The sequence below is a fragment of the Danio rerio genome, chromosome 24 (assembly GCF_052040795.2).
Source record: "Danio rerio strain M-AB ecotype USA chromosome 24, GRCz13ab, whole genome shotgun sequence".
Lineage (NCBI taxonomy): Eukaryota > Metazoa > Chordata > Actinopteri > Cypriniformes > Danionidae > Danio > Danio rerio.
Window position 1 is genome coordinate 16,860,452 of NC_141044.1, and position 27,049 is coordinate 16,887,500.

The 27,049-nt window shown below is 33.0% G+C and overlaps 1 protein-coding gene and 1 long non-coding RNA gene across 7 annotated transcripts in view; one reads left to right on the top strand and one right to left on the bottom strand.

The window, feature by feature from the left end:
- The window catches only part of dok6 (docking protein 6), a 155,078-nt gene that overhangs the window by 95,792 nt on the left and 32,237 nt on the right, over nucleotides 1-27,049 (top strand). For 5 of the 6 annotated variants that reach the window (XR_015524601.1, XR_015524602.1, XM_087308916.1 and 2 more), the window contains 4 exon segments: nucleotides 3,111-3,230; nucleotides 10,696-10,885; nucleotides 11,148-11,286; nucleotides 18,372-18,480. Coding sequence is in view for 4 of the 6 variants with exons in the window: in XM_087308916.1 (XP_087165042.1) it covers nucleotides 3,111-3,230; nucleotides 10,696-10,885; nucleotides 11,148-11,286; nucleotides 18,372-18,480 (558 nt within the window). In the remaining 2 variants the exon portion in view is untranslated. 6 annotated transcript variants of the gene reach the window in all.
- On the bottom strand, nucleotides 19,959-26,208 carry LOC147838001 (uncharacterized). The gene is made up of 4 exons (XR_015524854.1): nucleotides 23,881-26,208; nucleotides 21,437-22,427; nucleotides 20,524-20,852; nucleotides 19,959-20,383 (listed from the first exon to the last, which is right to left on the bottom strand). It is a non-coding gene; the product is annotated as an uncharacterized LOC147838001 (long non-coding RNA).

Sequence of the window (27,049 nt, forward strand, 5' to 3'; positions counted from 1 at the left end):
TAGTTACATGCACTGAAAAATATAATGAAATAACACTGCATACTGTATAAAATCTTCACTGTATCCATTAAAAAGAGTTGTTCTATAATATAATAAGCTATAGGTATTCAGTCTAGAACAGAGTCATTTTTAGTGTCTTCAGTTGTTTGATTAGTTTTAAAAACAGACAGCAGGAATAAGATGCTTTTATGATGCAGCACAATGAGGAAGTTGCAGACAACACAAATTTTCCAAATGTTTACATTTCTTATTTAAGAGAATTTCTTATTTCTTATTTTTTTATTTCTTATTTGACTTAATGTATTACTCATTATTTATTCACATTGGGCTTACATCACTTTCATTTTCAGGTGAAAGCCTCTCCCTTGCCTTTCTTATCTCCTAATGTCACTAGTTAACACATTCAATGCAATTTTTCCAACACATTCCATAATTTCTAAAAAGAAATCAACCTCTACTAAATGTTCAGTATATGGTAAAAGTATATGTCGATATATGGTAAAATTACCAGAATTAATACAAATACTATAAAAATCAGAAAAATATGAAGTGTAAGACCAATAAATCATCTTTATGTTTTTTGATTTTCCATAAAATCTCTCATTTAACACGTTTTCTTATTTTTTAACAATTAACCCTAAATAAAGTGTAGCAGTGCAACAAGATTATGATTGTTTGACGTCTTTTAAAAACAGTCATTCTTCAAATGACTTTAACAGTCATTATTTTCAAACAGCCAAAATATTTTTTATATAATTTTATAATTTACATACCATTTGGTAGACAGGAAGTTACAGGATTAAAGGAATGGGTAACATGCAAAATACATTCTTTTTTATATTAATGCAAAGCCAAAAAAATGCAATATCCATATGTATATTACTGTACCATGGTAGTATTGTGTCATTCCTAATATACAGTTAAAGTCAGAATTATTAGCCCCCCTGTTTATTTTTCCCTCATTTCTTTTTAACAGAGAGGAGAATTTTGTGACACATTTCTAAACATAGTAGTTTTAATAAATCATTTATTTTATCTTTGTCATGATGACAGTACAGAATATTTTACTAGATATTTTTCAAGACACTTCTAGTCAGCTTAAAGTGACATATACTGTAAAGGCTTAACTAGGTTAATTAGGTTACCTAGGCAAGTTAAGGTAATTGGGCAAGTTGGGCAACGATGATTTGTTCTGTAGACTATTGAAAACAAATAGCTTAAAGAGGCTAATAATTTTGACCTTAAAATGGTTTCTAAAAAAATAAAAAAAACACTTTTATTCTAGCCGAAATAAAACAAATATGACTATACTCAGAAAAAAATAAATAAATATCAGACGTATTGGGAAATCTTCTTGCTCTGTTAAAAAAATCATTTGGGAAATATTTAAACAAAAAAAAGTTCAAAGGGGGCTGATAATTCTGGGCTCTATTTTGACGGTCCATGCGCAAAACGCTTTTAGGGCGTGTCAGAACGCATTTTTGCTAATTTACGGACGGGAAAATCCACTTTGCGCCAAGGCGCATGGGCTAAAAGGGTTGAGTTTATTTTATTATTGAGTTATAGGTGTGTTTTGAGAATAAACCAATTAGAGTCTCATCTCCCATTCGCTTTAAGACCCAGCTGCGTCGCGCCAAGAGCGCATTCGCTATTTACAGGACGCAAAGTAAGTCTAAGTGGAAAAAATGAGCATTTCACAAGCAAACAGTTAACAGTTGACAGTTTTTTAACAGAAAACTGTTAAACAGAGCATCTACTGAGATAATGGATCACTTTCACTTTCGCTCTTGGATAGGGAAACCTTTACGCACAGACATCAATTAGCCTATAAATAATTAATTTTGTTTGTTAAGTGCAAATATTTGTTTCAAAACTATTTCTAAATTCAGTTCTAATTTCCAGCAAACGAATAAATGATCAATAATGACCAAGTGTGGTCAATATACTTTCCAAATACACCTGCTATGCCCCATATATTCTAAAACCTGACAGGTGAGCAAATCTAAGCTTGTTTTTAATAAAACAAATATAAATATGGATATAATAAATAATACTCTTAATAATAATAACATTATACAAAAGCAAATTGTTATGAATGAAGACATAAAAGCAGAGATTTTTCATATTTATGTAGGCTAGAAAATAATGTGTTTTGTAATATTTTAATCCTTTATATATTGATATCCTATATCTATTCTTATTATATTCTATATATATCCTTAATATTAAAATTTTTGTCATATGTAAAGATATTTGCCTATTGCTCTCTTGTGCGTATTAAGCAGTGTGTAAGCGAGGCGCAACTCTGCGCCGGAGTTTAGACCGGGTTAGTTTTGGTCTAATGAAAAATCTATTATAGTTTCTCAAAATAGCAATGCACCAGCGGTCCCCCTCAGAACGCCTTCCTTTTTAGACCAGAACGCCTATGGGTGCACAAATGAGCACTAATGCATTTGCTATTTAAACAGCGTAGTGCAACGCCTCAAAACGACTCTTGCGCCAAGCTGAAACTAGCAAAAGACTACTGCGCCACGCCTTGCGCCACACTGCGCCGGGTGTATGATAGGGCCCTCTGACTTTAACTGTATATACAATGTAGATAGTGTAGGCAGTAAAGCTTTTGTCAGAAATAGGGCAACAGGATTGGAAAATTAAAAAAGGACCTCAAGCCAATTTTCTTTTTACCTGTCACAAACATACACAGCAAAGCTGTTCTGATATTTTTTAAAAATGACAAAAAGATTAAACCTGATAATTAGTAATAATACTAAAGCATAACAAGTGCTTTATACAATATTTATGTATTCATTAATTAGTAGGATGGTTATTTTTTCAAGTAACAATTTGAAAAATATCCCCAACTACATACATTTTTCCTAATTTTTTTGGAACTTTTTATACCATGAGTGTTTTACCTAAATGTGATAACATGAACATTTTTGTGGAATATAAAACACCTTTTGCAAAGGTACTATCACAGTAACAGCTTTTGAGCCTTTATTTCAGACAATTTTTGGATTAGTGCTAAATCTCCAGATGTGTTTGTTTGTTTGTTTGTTCTCCTGTATGTTTGCATATGTACATGACGATGTGAATGTGTGTGTCCGCAGAGCTGGAGGCTGAGGAGTGGTGGAAGTTATTGTGTTTGGAGTGTCTGGGCAGCAGACTTAATGACATCAGCCTGGGAGAACCGGACTTGTTAGCAGCAGGGGTGCAGAGGGAACAGAACGGTCAGTATCCAATTAGAGCCTGGCTTTTTGGGCGATTTTTCCTCTTGTGCTGCCTAAATGATTCTATTACAGGGACCAAATGTGTTTGTTAAACACAGTCCCTGCAGGTCTGTTCTCATGTTTATAAATGATCTGCTCGGGCCAAGGTTCTTTACTAAGCACTAATGGCCACTGCCGTGCATCAGAGCATCAGGCCATAATGAAGCTTGTCATAGAGATGGATGAGATTATGGCGCAGAAGAAAAAGCACGATGAATGTGCATGACACCTCAGCGAGAAAACGCTTAAGAGAATGAGCGAGAATCCTAAGCCAATACAATTCGTTTGCTTCTTAAATGAATGAGGCAGTGTTTGGCCAAATGGTTAAAGCAGTGGTTTCAGATCAGTTTTGCTGCTGTATGCAGATTTGAAAGTGAACTTTAAGTGGAAATTAAGTGGAGTTGGTTAATGTGCAAAAATTAATTACTGTTCTTTAAGTGGTCGAAAACATTCAGTTGCTAGTATTTTTTATTCATAGATATACAATAATAAAGCCACTTTCAGAAACTAAAATAATGTCAATTTATAAACACTTCATCATTCAGATTTTTTATCAAAATCATCATTAAAAAATTGAAGTATTTTTATTATGGCTGTACCATGCTAATACACTGCAGAAATGGGTTTCTTGCTTTGAGTTTTTGTCTTTTTTCTAGTCTAAATATCTAAAAATTCTTAAATCAGGAAGCATTTTCTAGACAAGCAAAACATGTTGTCTTGTTTTAAAGAATAATATGTTAAAATTAAGTAAGTTTTTCTTTAAAACCAGAAAAATGATCTGCCAATGGGGTAAGCTAAATAATTGTGTCAAACGAAAAAAAAATATTTTGCTTGTCCCATTGGCATATTATTTAGCTTGTTTTAAAGGGCACCTATTTTACAAATATAAGATACAACTTTGGTGTTTCCAAAATGTTTCTGTAAAGTTTTAGCTCAAAATACTCATCAGGATATTTATTATTATATTTATTGTACAATCTGCCTATTTTGTTGTCTGAAGGCTGTGTAGCTGTTTTTGTAGGCTGTGGCTTTGAATCCAAATGAGCTGCTTCTCCCTGACCACCGCTCCAACATGCGTGTCTGCTTCTCATTCGTTACATCAGATAAACAGAAGTCAGTGATAAAGACAGACATGGATAAAGCTGAAACAAGGTCACTAGTCAAAAACACCAAGTACGTTTAATTGATGTATTTGTGGAGGAGTTTATTCAAGCCTTTCTGAAATTGATTCACACACACACACACACACACACACACACACACACACACACACACACACACACACACACACACACACACACACACACACATTTACTTAAACGTTTTAAACTTCTAAAATTAATTATTGAGGTGCAGGTGATCACAGAGAGTTGTGACATAAGTTTTAATCCCAGTTTCTTTGCAAAAAAAAAAATTCTTTTCTGTTATTATGGAGACATGGCACCTGTCAACCAATTTGGTGGGTGGGGAAAACTGCACACCTACTTTACGTTGTGGTGAGCCTCAAAATGGGAGGGATTTTGGATCCTGTTTTGTTGTCAGTAAACTTTAAAAAAGAGACTTATTGTGTTTATATCACTCCGATATAAAAGTGGACACACTATACCTACACACAGTTCTGTCCAAACAGTTGACAAAAGTAGATTTTCATCACAGGTGCTCCTTAAGGAAAAACTCACTTAATTTTGACATTTTTTAAAAATGAAATATGTAAATTTTTTCATGTCTAGAAACCGCTTCTTGATTTAATAATATTTAGAAAATTTGTACTAGAAACAAGACAATAACATTTAAGTAATTATTATTATTATTTTTGCAGTCCAGAACAGTGTTTTACAAAACAACCAACTCACTTAAACAAAAGTCCCTTATTTTGTGAAACCCTGTGATGGAAATTAATGAACAGCAATGACTGTAGCACAGAGAAAGACTTCTCTCTTGTCTCCCACAGAAATCAAATATACACACAGTTGTCAAATTCCCTATCGTGTGAAATATAAGAAATAAATCCAATCAGTAATGGGCAAGTCTAGAACAGAATTTTGACGCGAAGGCTTTTATGAAAGTGTACTGTTCTTTGCCTCTTTAGATAAGAACTGATCATCTGACTGCAAGTCCTAATGATGCTGGCCTGCTGCTATTGACTCCCAAAACCGAAATTATTGGAAATTTGATGCATTTTAAAGATATTTTTCACAGGGATATCTGCTTAAAGTTTCAAAGAAGATGGTAAAAGGAAGAACCTTCAAGTTTTATTGCAAAGAACTAATTTGAACTGTTTCAATAAGTTTTTAAAACTTGTTTAAAAAAATGTTTGCTGTTTTTGGTAACCTAATTAAATTCCATGCATTTGTTCGACTAAAGTTTCATTTTGTATGAACAAATGGTGGACAAATCTTGTTTTTATTAAAACAAATATAACAATGCATATAATAATAATATTATACAAATGCAAATTGTCATGAAAAAACTGAAAGAAAAAAAAAACAAGGTGAAGAAAGCATGGAGGTAGTAGTGCATTTGGACCTGCATAGATGCATAACTAACATGCTCTGTGCTGGACTTTAGGGCAGCTTTTAGTTGGTCAACGGCACTGTCAATTTCAGTTCCTCAAAAAAGCAACAAGCCAACAATGCGCCTTAACACACTTTTTTTAGACACCCATAAGTCCACAAAGTGGCGCAAATGGATTTGCTATTTAAACAAAGTGGCACAAAACATTAAATTAAGGTTGCTCTGGTCTAAAAAGTAGCAACATTTTGCACCTTATTGCGCCAGGTGTATGATAGGGCCCTTAGTCTCCAAAATTACTTAAACCTCGAAACATTGTGTGCTGAGATGAATATCTTTACCCTGGTGAGCAATTTCATTTAGATTCTCTGTGTTATCATGTTCTTTCATGCATGACCAACCTTTTGGTGAACATGAATGAGTGACATTTATAAAAATGGCACTAAATAAATATTCTTATTGTATTTTATTATTTTTTGGTCACTTTTTAAATTAAAATTCACACTATTACCAAACTAAGTCTTTTAGCTCAATGAACTACTCATTAACTGCTTATTAATAGTTGTTAGGTTGGGTTTGGGTATTCTCCTTATTCTTCGCTGATGAGCGGGTGCAGCCATTTGAATCTTTTTGGCTCGAGACTTCCGGTCTCATTCACTTATTCATTTTTAGACGTTAAAAACTGCTCGTTATGCTGCTTGATGTTGCAAACTGATATGTTCTTATTATATTTTTTGCCGTTTATTATTTCTAGTAATTTTTTTTCTCTTGATTTTATTTATTTTTTTTCCTATTTTTAAATTTGTAATTAATATTTTTCTATAACATAAATATGGGTGTACTAGTTTTTGGACTGTTATCATAAGTTATTATGTTAAATAAGCTCCAGATTTGGCTTCAGTACTGTCTAATCTAATGTATATGCACACACACACACACACACACACACACACACACGCATATATATATATATATATATATATATATATATATATATATATACATATATATATATATATATATATATATATATATATATATATATATATATATGTATATATATATATATATATATATATATATATATATATATATATATATATATGTATATATATATATATATATATATATATATATATATATATATATATATATATATATATATGTATATATATATATATGTATATATATATATATATATATATATATATATATATATATATATATATATATATATATATATATATATATATATATATATATATATATATATATACATACATACATATGGACAATTCCATGCAAATGTCAACCTTGCCAAGTACGGTAATTACCAAATCACGGTAACTGTTTCTGGGTTCTTTAGAAAAGCTCAAAAATGTCTCTGTCAGTGTTTTCAACCTGTTCTATTTGAAGTCACACAAGTGACATTTTTACATCTGTCACATCCATAACAGAGAGATGTCACATCCATAATGACACTATTTCCTCATAAATGTGAAAATATAATAAAAAAAAAATAAAACCATTCTATTTTTTTTTCTAGTGAGCAACTTTTTTCTGGTCCCTTAAATCTGTGCTCAGTAGTTCTGTAAAATATAACCAAAAGTTTCAAAATAATGTTAACATATACTTTCTATGTGAATTTATGTTTTGAGTTTTACTGCAAATATCCATAACGCTGGAATTGCTATATAAATGAATTTAAAAGATAGATTTGTGACGGGTGTACTTATATATGCTGAGCACTTTATAGTTGTGCTTAGCATTTAAGTACAGAGTGTTTACATGGTCATAATACAACGAGCATTAAGTTTGGGCTGGTTTTTGCAGCTGGACATTGCTTTACAATGCTCAAGTCAGTGGGGAAGTGTCTTTTGTCTCTTCAGGTGTGAATTATTCGTGACCATTGTCCCTCCCATGCAACAGCTGAGATGACCCAAAATAGACTTTACAAAATGTAAATCATTGTAATGTTTTCTTTGAATGAGAGAACAGAATAGTTTTTACACAATTGTAAAGTAAATAGTCTACAAGACTAGTTACTCAAAAGTCTTGTTCAGGCCCATTCAGTCTGTAGCTTACTTTTTTTCCTTTTTTTTTTTTTTTTACCTCATTTCAGCCACATTTTTTGTCCACTAACCACACATAATATATATATATATATATATATATATATATATATATATATATATATATATATATATATATATATATATATATATATATATATATATATATTTTTTTTTTTTTTTTTTTTTTTTCTAAAAAACGCAAGCATGTACATCAAAATTTCTCACATATTATTGTAGCACAGTTTGTGCTGAATACAAAAAAATACATGTTGGCCAGTGCTATGTAACAAGCAGCTGAAATAAGCACAAATGTCAGGGCATGTCAAAACATCTTAGGAGCCCCATAATCACCTCAAACCCTGGAGGGTTAAGCTAAGTTACTTTTTATTTTTTGAAATCACAACGAAGAACAAGAACAGTCCATTCTGAAACCGCAACGGTTGTGGACCATTGCTTTAGGGATTCTCATCTCTTATCCAAGATCAGATTGTTTCAGTCTGACGATTGTCTGTGTTTATACGAGAGTTGTTTTTAAACATAATTTAGAAAATCAATAGCGGTTCATCTCCAAGTGTGGCTGGAGCATTCAAGCATTAAGCTGCTCGCAGATGCCATACAGAGTGATCATCACATTTTTTTTCAATCAAATGACAGGCAAATATTGATTTGTTTTCATAACGAGAGCTGGATGGGTATATGATTATATCAGCTGGAGGTCAGCGAAATGATCATTTCTCTGCTGTTCGACAGCTGAGGAATAACGAGCAGAGAGTTTGCCATTTGCGCTTCAATTAGACCCCTCCAACGGCAGTCCGCGATAATTAAATCAGAGTTAATTTTCACAATCCCTAAAATAGCCCCCCACATTACATTTGCCTCTTCCTCTCCAGAGACACATAGCTTATTTTGAAGCATTAGGTATAATTAGGCGCTATTAATTTGGATTATGAAGTGCACCCTTGTCTTTTGGAGTTAATTGAGATGGTGTGGTTACTTCAGCCGTGGTTTGGATCAACTGCAGCTCTATGGCAACAATCTATTGACCTTTGCGCTGCAGGAGCCGAATCTGCGAGACAGGAGAATAGTCAGTAGGGGAAATAATAATCATGTAAGATGGCTCTGTTGAATTCTTCTCAAGATCTGCTTTAATTCTGTCATCTTCAGGCTGAGCAAATCTTTCAGCTGCCCAAATAAAAGCTGCATTTTTACTCCAGATGTCTGTAGATTTGACAGCTGAATGGACCGTATCGCAACATTTTTAAGCAAATTGACTTTTTATTTAAAGAAACGTCAATCAAAGTGCAGTCGGGAACCTTTTCATGAATTTTCTTTCACATATGACAACTGGCAATTTCTGTCAGAGATGTTGCGGTTGATGAACCTTGGTCGTTTCTTTACTTCAGGTAATTCCACTAGGTTTTTGTCAGTCAACTTTGTTAATCTAAATTCAAAGATGTATTGGCTGTGCTTTATCTGTACTTGTTATTCAGCAGGATACATGTCTGGATCAAATTATATTAAAAACGTCACTTCTTGCAAAAAATATGCTTTATTATTATTTGCAACCTTGACCTCATGGGGTTTCATGGCTTGATTCTGGCAAACAACAACCACTTTTATTGATGCAGACAAAAAAAAAGGTCTAATTCTACTTCTTTTTTGTTTTTCATCTGATACCTTGTTTAATTTTTAAATGTCACATTACAGATAACATTTTGGATGACATTTTGTATTTATATGTTGTTATTTTAAATATCTTAATAAAGTACAGATCAGATAAAATGTTGTTCGCTTTTACATGAACCATATTTAACTCGTATGTTGCATTATTGCACCCATATTTTAAGAAACTTTTGTCAAGCTATTATTCTTGTATATGCTGTTTTATTTTATTTCATTTTGTATGTTTTTATTTAATTACATTTTTTATGTAATTTAATTACATTTTTTATTTTATGTAATTAAATTTTTTAGCTTGTTTTTTATCAGGTGTTAGGACACAGAATGAGCTGACTGATTTATCTTTATTTTATTTTGTTTAGTTTTTTGGCTTATTTCTTTTATCAGGGGTTAAGAAGAATGAGGTGACGCATTTTATTTAATTTTATTTTATTTTCTCATTTTATTAAGTTTTTATTTTTTATTTAATATTGTTTGACGTAATTTTTTTGATTTTATGTAATTTGTTTGTTTAAATTATATATTTTTGTATTTAATATTGTTTAATTTTGTTATTTTTTGTTGTATTTTTATATTTTTAATTAATTATATTGCACAAATTTATCTTATTTGTAATTTTAATTTAATTTATTTAAATTTTTTATATTTTTAATTGATTATAAACTTTAATTATTTTTATTTTATTTTTATTTAATTTTCATATTTTTTAATTTTTTTATATATTTTTATAAAATTTTATTATTTGATTGGATTTTTTATTTTATTTTTATATTTTGTATTGTTTAATTTTCTTGTTTTAATTTTCTTGTCTTTTATATTTTAATTACATTTTATTAATTTAATTGTATAAATGTATTTATTTTATTGAATGTTTGCGTTTTTTTTATTCATTATTATTTAATTTTATACATTTTTATATATTTTATTCAGCTTTATTTATAAATTTTATATTTTGGCTTGTTTTCTATTATTGTTAGGACACAGAATGAGCTGACTATTTTATTTTATTTTTATTTAGTTAATTGAAATATTTTTTATTTAATGTTTATTTTTTATTTTATTATTATATATTATTATTATATATATATAATCTCAACAAACCCTCAGTTTGCAGCAATTCTGACTGATTAAAATTTTTCTTCATTTACTCTTCTTTATAGAGAGATTTAACGTATACTTGATGCCGACCCCAAACCTGGACATCTATGGAGAGTGTACGATGCAAATCACTCACGAGAACATCTACCTTTGGGACATTCATAATGCCAGAGTCAAGCTGGTCATGTGGCCACTCAACTCCTTAAGGAGATACGGCAGAGACTCCACCTGGTTCACTTTCGAGTCCGGGAGGTGTGTGAACGACACTCATTTCTAGTAGGAAGTGCTTTTGTCTGACAAGATGTTTTCATCCTAAATCCAATAGTCCTGATTCTGCTGCTCTGGATATCGATTCGCTGATTCATGAAGGTGCTCAACATTTAACATATGCTTTCTCCTGCAGGCTGCCTTTTAAAGTCCTACTATTACAACCAGAGCGTGAGTGTTGTGAAAAATAATACAAGCTGTTATTGCTTGACGGATGTGTGTGTTTGCGTGTGTTGTTCTCTTTCAGGATGTGTGATACCGGGGAGGGTTTGTTCACGTTTCAGACCAGAGAAGGTGAGATGATCTATCAGAGAGTTCACTCTGCTACGCTGTCGATCGCAGAGCAACATGAACGCATGATGATGGAGATGGAGAAAAGCTCACAGGTAGAGTCAAAATACACAGAACATAAATCTCTAGATCAATCTCATGGGTTATAGAGTATAAGGTTAAATTTACACTAGTGCATTTTCTTTTAACATGGCAAAAAGTATATGCATAACCTAATGATACAAAACTGTATATGATTAAAATTATAATGGTGCTCATTATAAACAACTAGTTTTAAATGGCATTGAGGAAAGAAATGTTTTTTTTCCCCTATTATTCGTATGAGAACAAGATAAAACCTATGAAAATGTGTACACTCATCGGTCACTTTATTAGGTACACCTTACTATTGTAGTACCGAGTTGCGCCCTCAGAACTGCCTTAATTCTTTGTGGCATAGATTCAACAAGGTACTGGAAATATTCCTCAGAGAATTTGGTTCATATTGACATGATAGCATCATGCAGTTGCTGCAGATTTGTCGGCTGCACATCCATGATGCAAATCTCCCGTTCCTCCTCATCCCAAAGGAGCTCTATTGTATTGAGATCTGGTGATTGTGGAGGCCATTTGAGTTCAGTGAACTCACTGTAATGTTCAAGAAACCAGTCTCAGATGATTTGCACGTTATCCTGCTGGATATAGCCATCAGAAGATGGGTAAATTGTGGTCAGAAAGGGATGGACATGGTCAGCAACAATAGTCAGGTAGGCTCTGGCGTTGACATGATGCTCAGTTGTTACTAAAACTATTAAAACCACCTGAACCATTGATACAAGGCAGGATGAATCCATGCTCTATGTTGTTGATACCATATTCTGACTGTACCATCTGAATGTTGCAGTAGAAATCGAGACTCATCAGACCAGGCAACGTTTTACCAATCCTCTATTGTCCAATTTTTTCTGGTGTTTTCAAAGTTTATAATGTGCAATTTTTTATAATAAAGTGCTTGAAAGTGTTAGGGTTAGGTTAGGTTAGGTTAGGTTCTGAAGTCTGAAGCATGATCTGGCTGTCTCTTTTAGATTAGATTAGATTAGATTCAACTTTATTGTCATTACACATGTAAAAGTATAATGCAACGAAATGCAGTACATTTAAGATGTGATTAAATTACATTAAAGAGAGTGATGTTGAGCTTCGGGCAAACATGCTAAATCTAAATTGTTCCTTAGAATACTTTACTATACTGAATGCTATATAAGAAATAGCTACTCATATAATGTAGCATGAAATACTCTCTGTATATAAACTGTATAATATACGTATATATGAAAATATGTAATTTGCCAAACCTGTAAATTTCTTAAAAATTTTGAAAACACATCTGGAATATTCTTGAAAAGTGCTTAAATTTGACTTAAAGAAATGGGTAAGAATTCTGTTTAAAGCTAACAAACGCTTGCTAGTTTAGCAAGCAATACATTAGCAACCAGATGTTTTGTCCGGTACATATTTTATGACTATATAAATTGTGTGGTGTAACTTTTTCTGTGTATGTATAGCTGTTTGATTTATTTATTTATGTCAGGATAGCAGTGCTGTAATACATTGTGTGCTTTTGTAATGCACAGGTTCATTTAAAGATATTGTTATTATAATGCAGAAAAAATGGGCAATACTCAAGACATTCAATTAAACTGTATATTCAAACTAAAATGTAACTTATACTAAGCTAAACGCTAAACATTGAGCCACTTAAAAACAAAGAAAACGTCAGGATGACCTTTTTGCCTTCTCTGTTTTTTTTTTTTTTTTTTTTTACTTGTGGTGATATCAGAAAAATTAAACGAAAGTCAACGTAATCAGAAAAAAAAGCAATGTTCCCAAAACTATGGCTGGGCGATTAGGCACAATCTCAATTAACTGAACATTTTTACTCTATTATGGTTAATATATGAAGTTTTTTTTTTTTTTTTTTTGCTCTCATAGTTCACTGACAAGTTTTGTTCAGTAAATGTGCTCACATATTACATGTGAGAGATTTTTGAATGAAGGCAGGATTACTTGAGTTTAAAATAATTGAAGGAAACACTACGATCTATGATTATTTATTGAACACCAATGTTAAACAGCTGAAATTAAAACACACATTGCCTGAAACCAAGTTACGTTTTTTCTTATAAACTTATAAAATTATCTTTTGGAAATGATTGTTTACAATGTTTTTCATACTGAAAATAGAAAATAAGTAGTATCTTTTCTAAATAATAATAAAACAAAACTATTGCATATCCTCTAAATAATATTTTAAACAGTGCATTTCTTGCACCTTCTGTAAACAAATATTTTATTGTAAATAATAATTTGAATGTAATGAAAAATATGCTGTCTCAAGGCATCTTTGACACAGCTTCCAATCATCGTCAATGTAGTGCAACGTAAAACTCAAGAATAGGTCCATCGTACTTGAACAGAGATCAGATGTGGCTGTAAGGTGGCAGCAGAAGTGTAAAAAGGTATTAACCAGTAAAAATTAGATAAATTATAGTTTCTAAATGTCGAATTGATTACTTTTCGATTAATCACCGAGCCCTACTAGAAACCCTTAACAGCGAGGAAATGTGAGCACCCACTTTTAAAAGTTTGTTATGGTTATTCTACAGTAAAAAGAAAATCAAAACCAGAGCTGTCAAACTAAAACGAACTATGCAGCGTTTCAGATGTCTCCGTTTTCAAGTATAGATGTGTTGAGGTTTTAAAACAAAAGAGCACTAATGTAAATGTAGCTTATATCCACAACATTGTACCTTAAAAGGATTGAAAAAGATGAAAAAGATTGCCTGAAGAAAATGTTGAAATTGTAGATCAGGATTGCAGCTTGCCTTTTACCTATTAGGATTCAACTTTTTTTAGTTACATAAATCCAGGTCACGGAATCTTTGAAAATGCAGCTGCAGTCAACTAATTCTGGACTGCGTTTCACTACTGGTCGAGTAGCTTCAAAAATGATGCACTTAGTGTATGTGATCCTATAGCTCAGCCAATAGAGCGTGACGTTAGCAGCAGCAAGGTCAAGAGTTTGATTCTCAAGAACACACATACTGACAAGAAAATGCCTTCAATGCATTTGATGAAGCTTTAGATGAAGGTATAGTGCATTTGTGTAATTAAAAATTAAAATTAAAATTACATGGATGTTCAGTATCTCCAACTCATCGGCTCTCAGTACATCTGAATGAAAGTTTTTGTTCAATGTACTGGTGATTTAAAAACTGGTCTAAACCAGTACTTGACTCAAGAATTGTTTTTGTTTTAGGCATGTTCAGCTGCAGACATAGATCGGTGTATGACATTAAAGTACTACAGGAGTGATTTATAGAGCATTTTGAGCTATATTCTCTCTAATGACATTGCTTTGATATTGTACACTGATCAATTTGGGGTTGCTGAGATGTGACTGTTTTGAATGATATTGTGAACTGGCTTGAACAGTGGTTGATTCGTTCAAGAACCAAACATCAAAACATCAAGTACTTCCTTGTAAAATCAGATACATCCGTTCGAACTGTGTGATCTAATAAGGGAGGTCAAAACAACACAGACAAAGCCTATTACATCAAAATGATAATGTTTTTTTAATGTATAAATATTAATAACATTATAGTAAAAGTGAAAAACATTATAGTCTTTGAGATCTTTACTAAATATAAAGTAAAATAAAGCTGTTTATGACCTCCTTAACAATAGAACTACTAGAATAGACACAGCGCTCATGTTTACATTGACTTAATACAATCTTAAACATAAATATAGCATGAGAAAAAATTATAAATACCATAAAAATAACATGGTTTGGTATAGTCTTAAGGTTTTTAGAGACTTTTAAGATTTCAGAATTAAGCTTATTTTATGAAGTCATTATCCTAAAAAAATATATCTTTTTTTAATGTAGCCTATAATTGTGTACCTCATTTAGTTTGGCTATCTGGAGAGCAAAGTTTGTTTCTACACAGTGAAAATATTTAGCAGAAAGTAATGCCTGAAGTAAAGTCATATTTTCCCCATCAGGATATTATATTTTTTGTATCAGAGGCACACATGCATAAAAAAACATATCAGACATTGAAATACATGTGGTCCAATTAAATGTTATATGGCCATAGAAGGTAGAAATACCAAGAACTATTATTTTTGCAATAACAACAGTAATAACAATGGTAATACAAACGATAGCAATGATTACGTTTACATGGACATCAATAATGGAATTATATGCCTTAATCTAATTAAGACAATAATATGATTAAGGTGTTTACATGAGATGCTTTTTGACTTTTCCTTTCATGATCCCGTTTTAGATGTTAAAGCATAATTCTATTATTCAATTCAGTTCAATCCAGCTTTATTTGTATAGCGCTTTTACAATGTATATTGTGTCAAAGCAGCTTCACAAAAGGGTCACAGTAACTGGATCAGGGTAGTTCAGTTTTTAGTGTTTAAGTTCAGTTTAGTTTAGCTCAGTTTAAAGTGGTTTAAAGTCATTACTGAGAGTCCAAGCACTGAAGAGCAAATCCATCGATGTGTAGCATCGTCTACAGATCCTGAACCATGCAAGCCAGTGGCGACAGCGGAGAGGGAAAAATCTTCACCAATAGGAGAGTGAAGAAAAAAAAACCTTGAGAGAAACCAGACTCAGTTCGGCACGACCATTTTAATTTCTTCGCTGGCCAAAAGTCTTGTGTAGAGCTGCAGTCTCAGCGGTGGAGGCTGGAAGATGGCCTCAGTGAAGACTTGTCTGTCCCTAGAGCGTCACTGGAATCAGTTTCATGCTCTCCACTCCCCAATGGCCATCAGCGCAACAGCAGATCAGTATCCCCAGGTAGAAATGGAGAAAAAAAGACAATAATTAAGCAGCGTAGCTGCTGTTCATAATGTATATAAACAAGATGCAGAAACTTGTGTGGAAACCCGCTAAGTGATGCACTGAGTGTATGGTTTACTAAACAGATCTCAGGTCTTTAATCTAGTTTTTAACTGAGAGAGTGTTTCTGAGCCTCGGATGTTATTAGGAAGGCTATTCCAGAGTGTAGGAGCCATGAAGGAGAAGGCTCGACCTCCTTTACTCGACTTTGCTATTCTAGGTACTACCTAAAGCCCTGAGTTTTGAGATCTAACGTCTAACGTTTGAGATTAATGTCATTGCATCATCACGCTATGTTTCATGTAATTGCAGGTGTTTTATTCTTAATTTGTTGCCTTTAAATGCCGTTTGGCACTTTCACTTTCATTCAGCCACATTTTATTCATGCCCTGTGACAAACTAGATATTGGACGCGAGTATGAACTGTTGTAAGAGTGTTGTTTTAATGGAATTTGATAGCGCACGATATACGGGGAAAAAACCTCCACATTAGTGATGTATGTGTGTGTGTGTATATGTCTGTGGTCCTTTACTGACTCAATAGGTGCAGAGAATAGTGTCAAACAGCTGTGTGTGTATACACTCTCCTGTCACAAAACGTGGTGAAAAGTCCTACATGATGGTAATAGTTTGACTGCGGTGTTTTCATGTCTGTACTGCACTTTATTATTGTGACTAAAATCGGCATACTCCACATGTCTTATTTTAATTTCTGTTTAATTTGATCATGACCTTAATCGAATTAAATAATCAAAAGTTGCTGCTTGCATGGTAGACTCTTAATCAGAGTATTGTCTTAATCTTATTAAAATCAGATTACTGGTGTCCATGTAAACATACTCAATGTTAAAATGAAAAATACACATTTAGGAAGATATAGTCAATGTTAAAGGAATGGTTTATTTAATTTGTTGAACGCAAAAATATATATTTTAAAGAAAATTTAAATGTTTTAAAATAAGCTTCTCCTGCTCACCAAGGCTGCATTTATTTAATCAAAAATACAGTCACATGATCCTTCAGAAATCCCTCTAATATTAATTATTACTATTATTAGTAGTAGTATTATTATTTTTATTATTATTATTATTAGTAGTAGTAGTAGTATTGTTATTAATGTAATAGTAATAAAATAAATAATGACTGGAGTAATACTTTCATTTGAAACTACATACAATAAGTAATAAATAAATATTTAATAAATAAGTATTTACCATTTTTACAATTTTTTTTTTACATTTAATGATGAACAGAATAATTTTAATATCAAAATTAATATTTAAAAAAAAAACTGACCCCAAAATTTTGACTGGTAGTGTATATTTTTTTTACTAACGATGTCAGTGGCTATACTCGTTCTAATACTCTTCAAAATAGAAACCAGTTCACCTAAAGGATTTCATTCAATACTTTAAGTGATCTGGACTTTATAACTTATGCCTGTATTCTGCACTTGCTGCTGTTGCACTCTTGGTTAGACCTAAACTGGATTTCCTTGCCTTGTACATGTGTAGTGACAATAAAGTTGAATCTAATACGATCTAGTATAATCTAAAACATACATTATATTATACATACAGATAAAAATAGACTCATAAAGGTTTGGAACAACTCGAGGAAGCCTAAATGCTGTTTTTGTTTTTGTTTTTTGAGTGAGCTCTCTATTTAGATTAGATTTTGCAGAAATGAAGGCAGATTCACGTATTTGCAATCATCCTGTGTTAGAGCTAACATCCACAAGAGATCTGCATCTGAACAGTAAAATGTGATCATGCCACTTTTGTAATCAATGTATCAATGAAAGCACATTTGGGCTTTTCTCCGCAAGCCAGTAAGGTTGATGAATCGTTCAGTGGTGTGGTGCGGGTGGTCTTTTTTTCCTGCACTGTTTAAACTGTGCTGCCTTGCTGGCAGTGAATCTGTGCTGTCATCTCTAAGGCCCTCAATAGAGGCTGATGAGACTTGACCATATGGCTCTCCGCTCACATCTTCCCATTCAGGACTTCTGCCAGAAATGTTGCTCGCTCTCAAATCTTGATCTAGCGTCTTTATTCATCCAAATTCTCTTAAAATGCTGCGATAAGTGCTTTATTTTAAAAGACTGCGGTGACATCACACCCCACCTGTCATTAGCGATGATCAAAAAACAGTCTAATGGAGGTGCTGCTGTTTACTGCCAGCCTCCCTCTTTGAAATCCTCTGTGTAAAGCCCTTTCCAAGTGATTTGACTGGAAATATAACCAATGTAACCCAATGATTTTCTGCTCTGCCTCACAGACTCTTTCAAACGAGAGCACATTAACAAAGTCGATATCTCTGCCGCGAAGCGCTTACTGGCACCACATCACGCGTCAGAACAGCGTGGGAGACATCTGCAATTACCAAGGTAAGACAGAGCTCTATCCCACTCCACAGCTCAGTGAAAACACATCTCTGAAAGTCTGTCGTATACTTACCAGGGTGACGATTTCATCCAAAGCTCCATCGGGTACATTTATAAATTGGTGCGCTGCACTGACTCCTTTGCTTGTGTGAGGTAAATCAATTCTGCGATTGAGTTTAGCATTAATATAGCAACACATTTGTTGTGCGTGTACCCTGCTTTTTTACATCCTGACAGCCTTTCTGGAGTCCTTGAGTAAGAAGTGTTTTGTAAGACGGTTTGAATGCGGGGATGCATTAGTGGAGCTGGAATTCAGACTGGTGGATTTAATTCAATACTTTAAGTGAACGTAAATTAAGCATGGAAGGTTTCCATAGTGATCTTGAATTAACCAGTGAAGCTGCATTCTGTATAGGGAGTAGATTTGCATAAAATAGCTGATCAGTATGTTCATGTAATCAAAACAGTGTGTCAGCAACACCTTACTGTATTCATGCTTATCAAACTGTTTGATGTGCTCTTGTTTACTATATGCCAGCAAATCATTTTCATACTGCATTCAGAATTAAATATAACAAACCTTTTTTTACTGTTTTCTCATCGATTTTCAGGGTAAACACCTATCCAAAAATAGTTGTGATTTTTTATTTATTTATTTTTTTTTCAAATTTTATGGTGTACTTTGACAGACAGAAAGTTCTGAAATTATAACAGGCTAAAATCTGCTTTTGATGCGTTAAAGCAAGCATTAGTAGTTTGTGCATGTTAAGCACTCAGATTTAAGGGGGAGTTTAGCATCTTTAATGTACATAAGGTAGAGACGAAAAAAAGTAAAATGTGTCCCATGGTATACTAGGTGGCGTTAACTACTAAGTATTAAAACAATACATACAATGTAACAATAAATACAATGTAGGTTAACTCAACATTTATAACAATTTTTAGAGAGATCGTCTCCCACATCATTCAAACCACGTGTATAAAAGCATTTTGGCTTCCCTGTAAAATATTAGGATGGAAAATGTTTTTGTGGGATATTACCAAATGCTTTTTTAGGTTATTACAGTTTTTCCTCAGTGGCTTTGGTGCATTTCTCACAACACTATTAACGTTTGCACAACAGATAATGCATTTCTCAAAACAATTAGTACAAACTGCAAAACTTAGTTGACAACCTGCAAAAGTGTGTCACTTGCTCAAAATGGAGAGCTCATTCCTCAAAAGCAAGTATTCATGTCAATCAAAGAGTCAGTGTCATCAAGATGAAAAGTCCCGACACCATTGTTTATGAACAAGATAGTCAAATGGCTTTGTCATGTTTTCATTATGACAGTTTACTTTGGACATTTTTTTCCAATGCAAACAAGTCAGATTTTGGTGACTCTTCCTAAAATTGCTCAAGACAGCACTATATACTATTTGCACGACCATTTGAAAACTGCAGTAAATTTAGACATCACTGCATTTAGTGAAGTATCTGAGTACAGGACACTGAATATGTATGTTTCACATTTTTACTGTATGCTCTTTGCAATTCCTATTTATTCAAAGCATTGTGCAAAAGAATAAATACACCCTTATTTACAACAAACATAAACTTCCTTTAGGTAGAGCTGTGCACAACTGTAAACAATATTCAATTCGTATTGGAACTGAACCTACAACATACATAAGTCTGTAAATCATTCATTCAATTGTTCAATTTAGAAGACATTCATTCATTCATTCATTTTCATTTCAGCTTAGTCCCTTTATTAATCTGGGGTCACCACAGTGGAATGAACCGCCAACTTATCCAGCATATGTTGTACGCAGCGGATGCCCTTTCAACTGCAATGCATCTCTGGGAAACATCTATACACTCATTCACACTCATACACTACGGACTGTACTGCATGTCTTTAAACTGTGGGGGAAACAGGAAGCACCCGGAGGAAACCCACACAAACGCAGGGAGAACATGCAAACTCCACACAGAAATGCCAACTGACCCAGCCGAGGCTCGAACCAGCGACGTTCTTGCTGTGAGGCAACAGCACTACCTACTGCATCATTGTGTTCAGCATTTTTCTATGTAATGAAATGAGGACTATTAGTTTTATATGGAAAGACTGTTCAGCATTCACAACACAAAACAGCAGAGAGTTGTATGACAGCAATTGATGCATGTTCAAAAGCATTTGTAATTTGTTGGAAGGAATGAGAAACTGCTACAATGATTTGCTCAAATGAGTAATTGTTTTGAGAAATGCATTAACTGTTGTGCAAATGTTAATAGTGCTGTGAGAAATGCACAAAGCGACTGAGAAAAACTGTAGTGAAAAGTGTTTTCTGATCACTGTTTAGCCTGCATTAATGGATTTAGTCTAAAGCTGCTGTAACGAGGAGACTGACACGGAGGGATCCATTATGCAGTATTTATTAATCACAACTTCACTCAAACACACAATATGCACCGGAGTGCACACACACATCCACAGTAGTAGTATGGGTAACAAGAATGGTGATGAACAGACACAGAGTGAGTTACCAGGCATGAGTGGAGGGGAGAGAGCGAGAATCAGAGTCCGTTATTTAGGCTTGGGTCAAGGGCAGGCAGCAAGGATCAGAGTCCGTATAACAGGCGTGGTTCGTGGGCAGGCAGAGAGAGTCAGAGTCCGTATAACAAGCGTGGGTCGTGGGCAGGCAGAAGGCGAAGCAAAGTAGGAGACAGGCTGGAGTCGTACACAAGAGATCAGGCTGGAGATAACGCTCAGTAATGCTGGCCGGGGCTGAACAAGACTTCGCACTGACTGAGTGTTTGAGTGCGGCTTATATGAGGTACGTGGGTCGTTAACCAGATTGAGATCAGGTGTCTGTGCAATCAGTGTAAATGGATGATGTAATGCTAAAAGTCCGGAGATGGTGGCCTCTGCTGGCCAGCGAGGGGAATGACCGGGACCGAGTCGGTGACAGATGCGCAATTTACCAATAAAAGATCAGGATCTCAATTCAAACCCACACAACATGAATAATAAATGAAAATAATTTGCATGTTTACTAATCCTTCGAAAGCATTGTGTTTTAATCTGTGCTTGATTGAGAGAGATTCAGTTTTTACACTTTTTCAGTTCGTTACAAAAAATAAAATTACACAAGTACTGGGAGAACAGTTTATAGGTGAAGATGTAAACAAATGTTTATGGTAAAGATTCAAATCACAGTTTAATAGAACTAAACACTGGTGAATGTTGTAGCAATTACATTTAGTAATCAATGGGTGGCGACAAACAACCATCAAAATTATGTCACTGAAGTGGTTTTCAAAAATTTTCCACCTATAATGAAACATTAAGTTTTACAGTGCAAGTTGTTGAATCATTAATTAAATATGACTATAAAATGCTGTACATTATTATATTTTTCTTTTTTTCAGCTGTTCTTTTTTTTATTATTATTAAAATTAAAAGTTCTAAGTTCTGTTTGTTAAAACCAATGGTTTTTGCAGTAATATTTTTGTATAAATGGAAAGTTCAAATTTTGTACAAATGACATTTTGTTACCTTTGCATTATAAGGTTCTACGTTCTGAATCATTTTAAGATATTGAGCTTCAAAGTTTTTACATTCCATAGCAAGCAGTATGTGTGTAACATTTGATTTTTAAATAAAAATCTTAACATTTAATAAGAATGTTTCAATAACTCAATTTTGACAAAAATGTCAGATAGAACCTTATAATTGGTGAAATTTGTCTCCTCCCTTTTTGCTGATCTGAAAAATTGTCAGATTTGTAACTCATAAACCGTAGTATGATCCGAATCTTGAAATTTGTGATCCGTTACACCACTACAGTGTAGGGTTAGGGACAGTAAAATGTTATTACAGATATTAATTACATATGTAATTACATGCAGGTTGTTTAATCAAGCATACTATAAGTGCAATGTACTGTAAAAACATGCATTTAAACTAGGGATGGGAAGATTAACCGATATGTATCGATACGCGGTTATGCGCGTTCACGATGCGAGTGCATCGGTTGAGCAGCAGAGGATGAATGAAATTTTGGAAGCAAATCGAGATGCATCGGTTTTTGCGAGATGCATCGATTTTTCCGAGATACAGCTTATATTTTTAATATAGAATGTATTTTTTATTTATTAACAAGTGTTGTCAACCTGTTTTTGGCGCATAATTTAATCGACCTACATAAAGTAAGCCTTAGCAACGGATTTGCGGATGTGCACACACTACAACTCAGTGTATCAGGTGTGCGGATGAAGCTAGTGAAGCGCCCTCAGAAAGCGCGAGAAGCAAAACAAACATGTTATTCCCCACTGAGTTTTAAATCTAAAGTATGGCAAGCAACATTATGGATTTAAGGATGGACGACATGACAGGACAGATGCAATTTGCAAAATGTGCCGCGCATCTTTAAAATACGCGGGCAGTATGACTAATCTGATATCTCACTTGAAGCGGCGCCACGGTGTTGTTGTGAAAGCATCTTCCAGTGTTTCTGCATCCCCGGCTTTCGCACTGCTTCAACCAGCTCCAAAAGTGGTGAGAAAAGCATTGAAAGTTTTTTTTTTTCCATGCGCAACAGTTCTGCTCGCTCTACGCCAATAACGAATGCTATTGCATTGTTCATCTGCAAAGATATTCAGCCTAGTGTCACGGAGAACGAAGGTTTTAAACACCTCCTCCTGTTAATTTTTATTTAATTATAATAATAATAATATTAATAATAATAATGATAAAAATAATTGGGTGTCACGGTGGCACAGTGGGTAGTTTGACCACCTCACAGCAAGAAGATTGCTGGTTTGTTATATTTTTATCAGCCTGTTGTTTACAGTGACAGTGATGTTTCAAAGCAGCATAACACTGCTAGTTCACCACCTTAAGTTTTGAATAATCAGTGGCAAAATATATCTTTGTAAAACTTGTTTTCATAGTTGAAAAGTTAAATCACAATTCTTGTTGTGCAATGCTAATTTTATTTATGTTGAAAGAGTGCAAATATATACATATTTTTTAATATATATTGCACTTATACATTCTGTTTATCTTGAAAATACTTAAATAATATGTGCTATATGTTCTAAAATGGCCCTCTACTGTAAACTGACACTCTGGCTCTGAGAGAAGAGCCAGTTTGTAAAAAAAGTCTTGGTTTTGCTTGGTTAATAAATAATCAAACTCATTCAATGGCACAGCATCCTCTTTCACATCATCTCATAAACTTGATCTAATTAGTTAGTGCTGAAATATCGCATTGTATCGTGATATGGGTGTGAATCGTATCGTGTTGCATCGCAATATGTCACAAATGTATCGCTAATATATCGGATCGTATTCTTTGTATCGAGATGCGTATCGGATCGGCATTATAGCTTAGATGCCCAACCCTAATTTAAACATTAATTACATTGTAACAAATATATCATTTCAGTGTAAATACATATTAGTTAAGGCCCCCTTATGAAAAGTATAACTTAACATGTACTTAACATACTTAAGTACTTTAAAAACAAAATTGTACTTGAGTATAAATAGCTTAAATTATAAATAAATAAATTACAAACGCGCCAGCTATACTTCTCTGCAACTCTCACATGGTCGACTAATATGAAGTGGCCAAATTGTAATACATTTTTTATAAATTGTTAAAATATTGGTTTCTGTGATGCAGCAAGCCCAGAAAATTCACTTTAATGTGTGATATGTCTAGAAAGTGGTCATAAACTAATATTTTCTCAATACAAATTAATAGTGGCTTTAACCAGCTTTGTGGAAGAAATGATCCAAATTAAAAACAACAATTTTCTGATGATGTTTCAAACCTGAAAAACATAAGAGAAAGAGAAATTGAGCAGAATATTCAAGCTGTTCTTTTCTTTATAATAAGAGAGGATAAGCAGTATTGGGACAAAAGATAAATGCACTAAAATGATCATAAAAGGAGTCGGAGTCATGCACTACTCTTTTAAAATATATATAATAATAACTGCACAGAGCCCTAACTGAAGTATCGATTATTATTTTCCTTTTAAACATATTAATAGCTACACACATCATTCAGTTTCATTGTAAGGAAAAACAGCTTAAATGTCTGCAATAAATATGTCTTCTTTTTTCGCTTGATTTCATTGAAAACCCTGAGGATTTCTGTAAATAATAACACAATACAGTGCACAAAACATGTTTAAAAATACATTCTGCATCTATTTGCTATTTGTGCACCATTGATTTTTTTCTTTATTGTCATTTTCTATGGACCTTTTTAGCTAATGCTTTTGAGTGTAGGATTGAAAGAGTGTATTATGGTCCATGTGGTCTAGAGATGCGTAGCATTAGGGAAATGATGTGTCCATCTGCCGGGAGAGAGATGAATTAATCTGGAAGCCACATGGGTTTCGTGTCTCAGTCTTTGTTAGGCTGTCAAACTGTCCTTTGCCACACACAAACAACCTGTGTTTTTAACTCTATTTCACTAGACACAAGCAGTAAATCTGAACATATGAATGTGTCATGAGAAGACTATCAGCTTATATGGCATGGTATTTGCATCTCTAATTAATGGAAAAACATTTTTGCGGCAGTTCCAGTCTGCCTGCGAGGAGATTCCTGTTTCATCATATTGAATCATCTTTTAATGCAAAGTTAAAGAAGTAGCATAACATATTTTGTCAGACCATTGAAATAGTATTGTTGCATTCCAACTATTGAGTGTAAATCAAATTCTCATCACATTTTATTTGCAGTCCTCAATCTTATGCATTCCACCAATATATTTAACAGACTATAGAAAATGTCTGAAAATAAATCTGTATTTTGTGGGTTTTTTTCTTCTGCTTTTGAATTGCTTTGTGAGACCTTAATCTTTTCCCCAGCAACTTTTGATATTCAAAAGTTAGAAAGGTATTTCATATCGTCACCTTGGAATCATAAATGGAATGTAAAAGTTCTCTTTCATACATTAACATGAAAGAGACACTAAATGTACTCTAAATGTAAATTATCAAAATTCTCTTAAATCTGCAAATTGGGGTAAAACAACAGGGCAAATGCAGACAGATTCTTCTAATTCTAATAAGTCATTTTCCGCTTAGAATTTTAAAGTTCTATCAAGAAATACAATAAGTCTGCTTAGTAATTTATTTAAAAAAAATAGAATTGGTGTTGTAACAATATTTTGATGTTTGAGAAAATTTACTTTTTGCTTTCTTTAACATTTATTTAATGTTTTAGTGTGAATATTAATGAATAATGAATATTTTTTCATGTTTTCATGTTCAAATTAGGCATACAAGACTGTGCTAAATATTTTGTCCAGTGCAGCTGTTAATTTGATGTAATTAATATGGTAATATAGTTAATATTACTATTGTATTAGTACTGTTGTAATTAAGACCTCGCGAATCAAATTAATTATTTGCCCTTTAAGGCTTAATATTAAATTTAAAGACTTTAAAAGAAAACAGACAATGAGCAAATGAGTTGTTTAACACAAATAAAAAGGATTCACATTTGATATTTTTTTTAACAATGGAGCAGTCTTGTGGAATGACAAAGTAAGATGATTGGTTTTTGTGCATAATTTCAAAATACTGATTTGCTCACAGAAGAACCTTATAGAGCCAAAATAGAGTTTGACTTTGTAAATAAACCTGTCTTTGTTTTTAAATAAAAGTCTTAAAATGTAAACAACTTATAAAAAACATCACATAATTTAAATGTAAATTTTTAAAAAAAATATATCAGGTAAAAAGATATTTTGAAGTGATATAGTATCTGGCTTATCTGGCTTAGTGTTTACTGAACAAAAGCCTGGGGTCCATTCTTCAATTCTTCATAAGTGGATTACTCTATTAGATGGATTTGATTAGTGACGATTTGACATGATTCAGGATAGTTTCATAAAACTCATTTTATTTATATATATATATACACAGTATATATATAACGTATGCAATCTGCATTACAAAATGAAAGTACAAAAGCTGTCAAAGCATAGTTCTTCCCAAAGGGGTTCAAGGAGAAGAATTAATAATTTTGACTTATTAGATACAAACACATACTATTTTAAGGTACTGACCCAGCTAGTACAATTTGTGTACCAATATCAAAATGCTTTTTTGATGCAAAATTAATTTAAACAGCCAGTTATTCCTTACGCTGATTAGGAAACTTGAGTAGGCCTAGGCTACTATAATGAAGAAAATCTACTCTAAATGTAAAACTATTGCTAAACACTCATGACACATGAAAGTGCAAAGCCTGCTGCCCACAACAAAGATGAAAAAAATATTGCGTATCATATTTAACAAATCATTTACTACGAAATTTATGTAATTTCGCTTACATGGATAATTGAAATTACAGTTTTTCCTAGTCACTTTGGTGCATTTCTCACAACACTATTTACATTTGCACAACAGTTAATGCATTTCGCAAAACAGTTAGTCATTTGAGCACATAATAGTAGGAGTTTCTCATTCCTTTCAACAAATCGCAAATGCTTTTGCACATGCATCAATTGCTGTCATACAACTCTCTGCTGTTTATAACATAATCATTTGCTTATG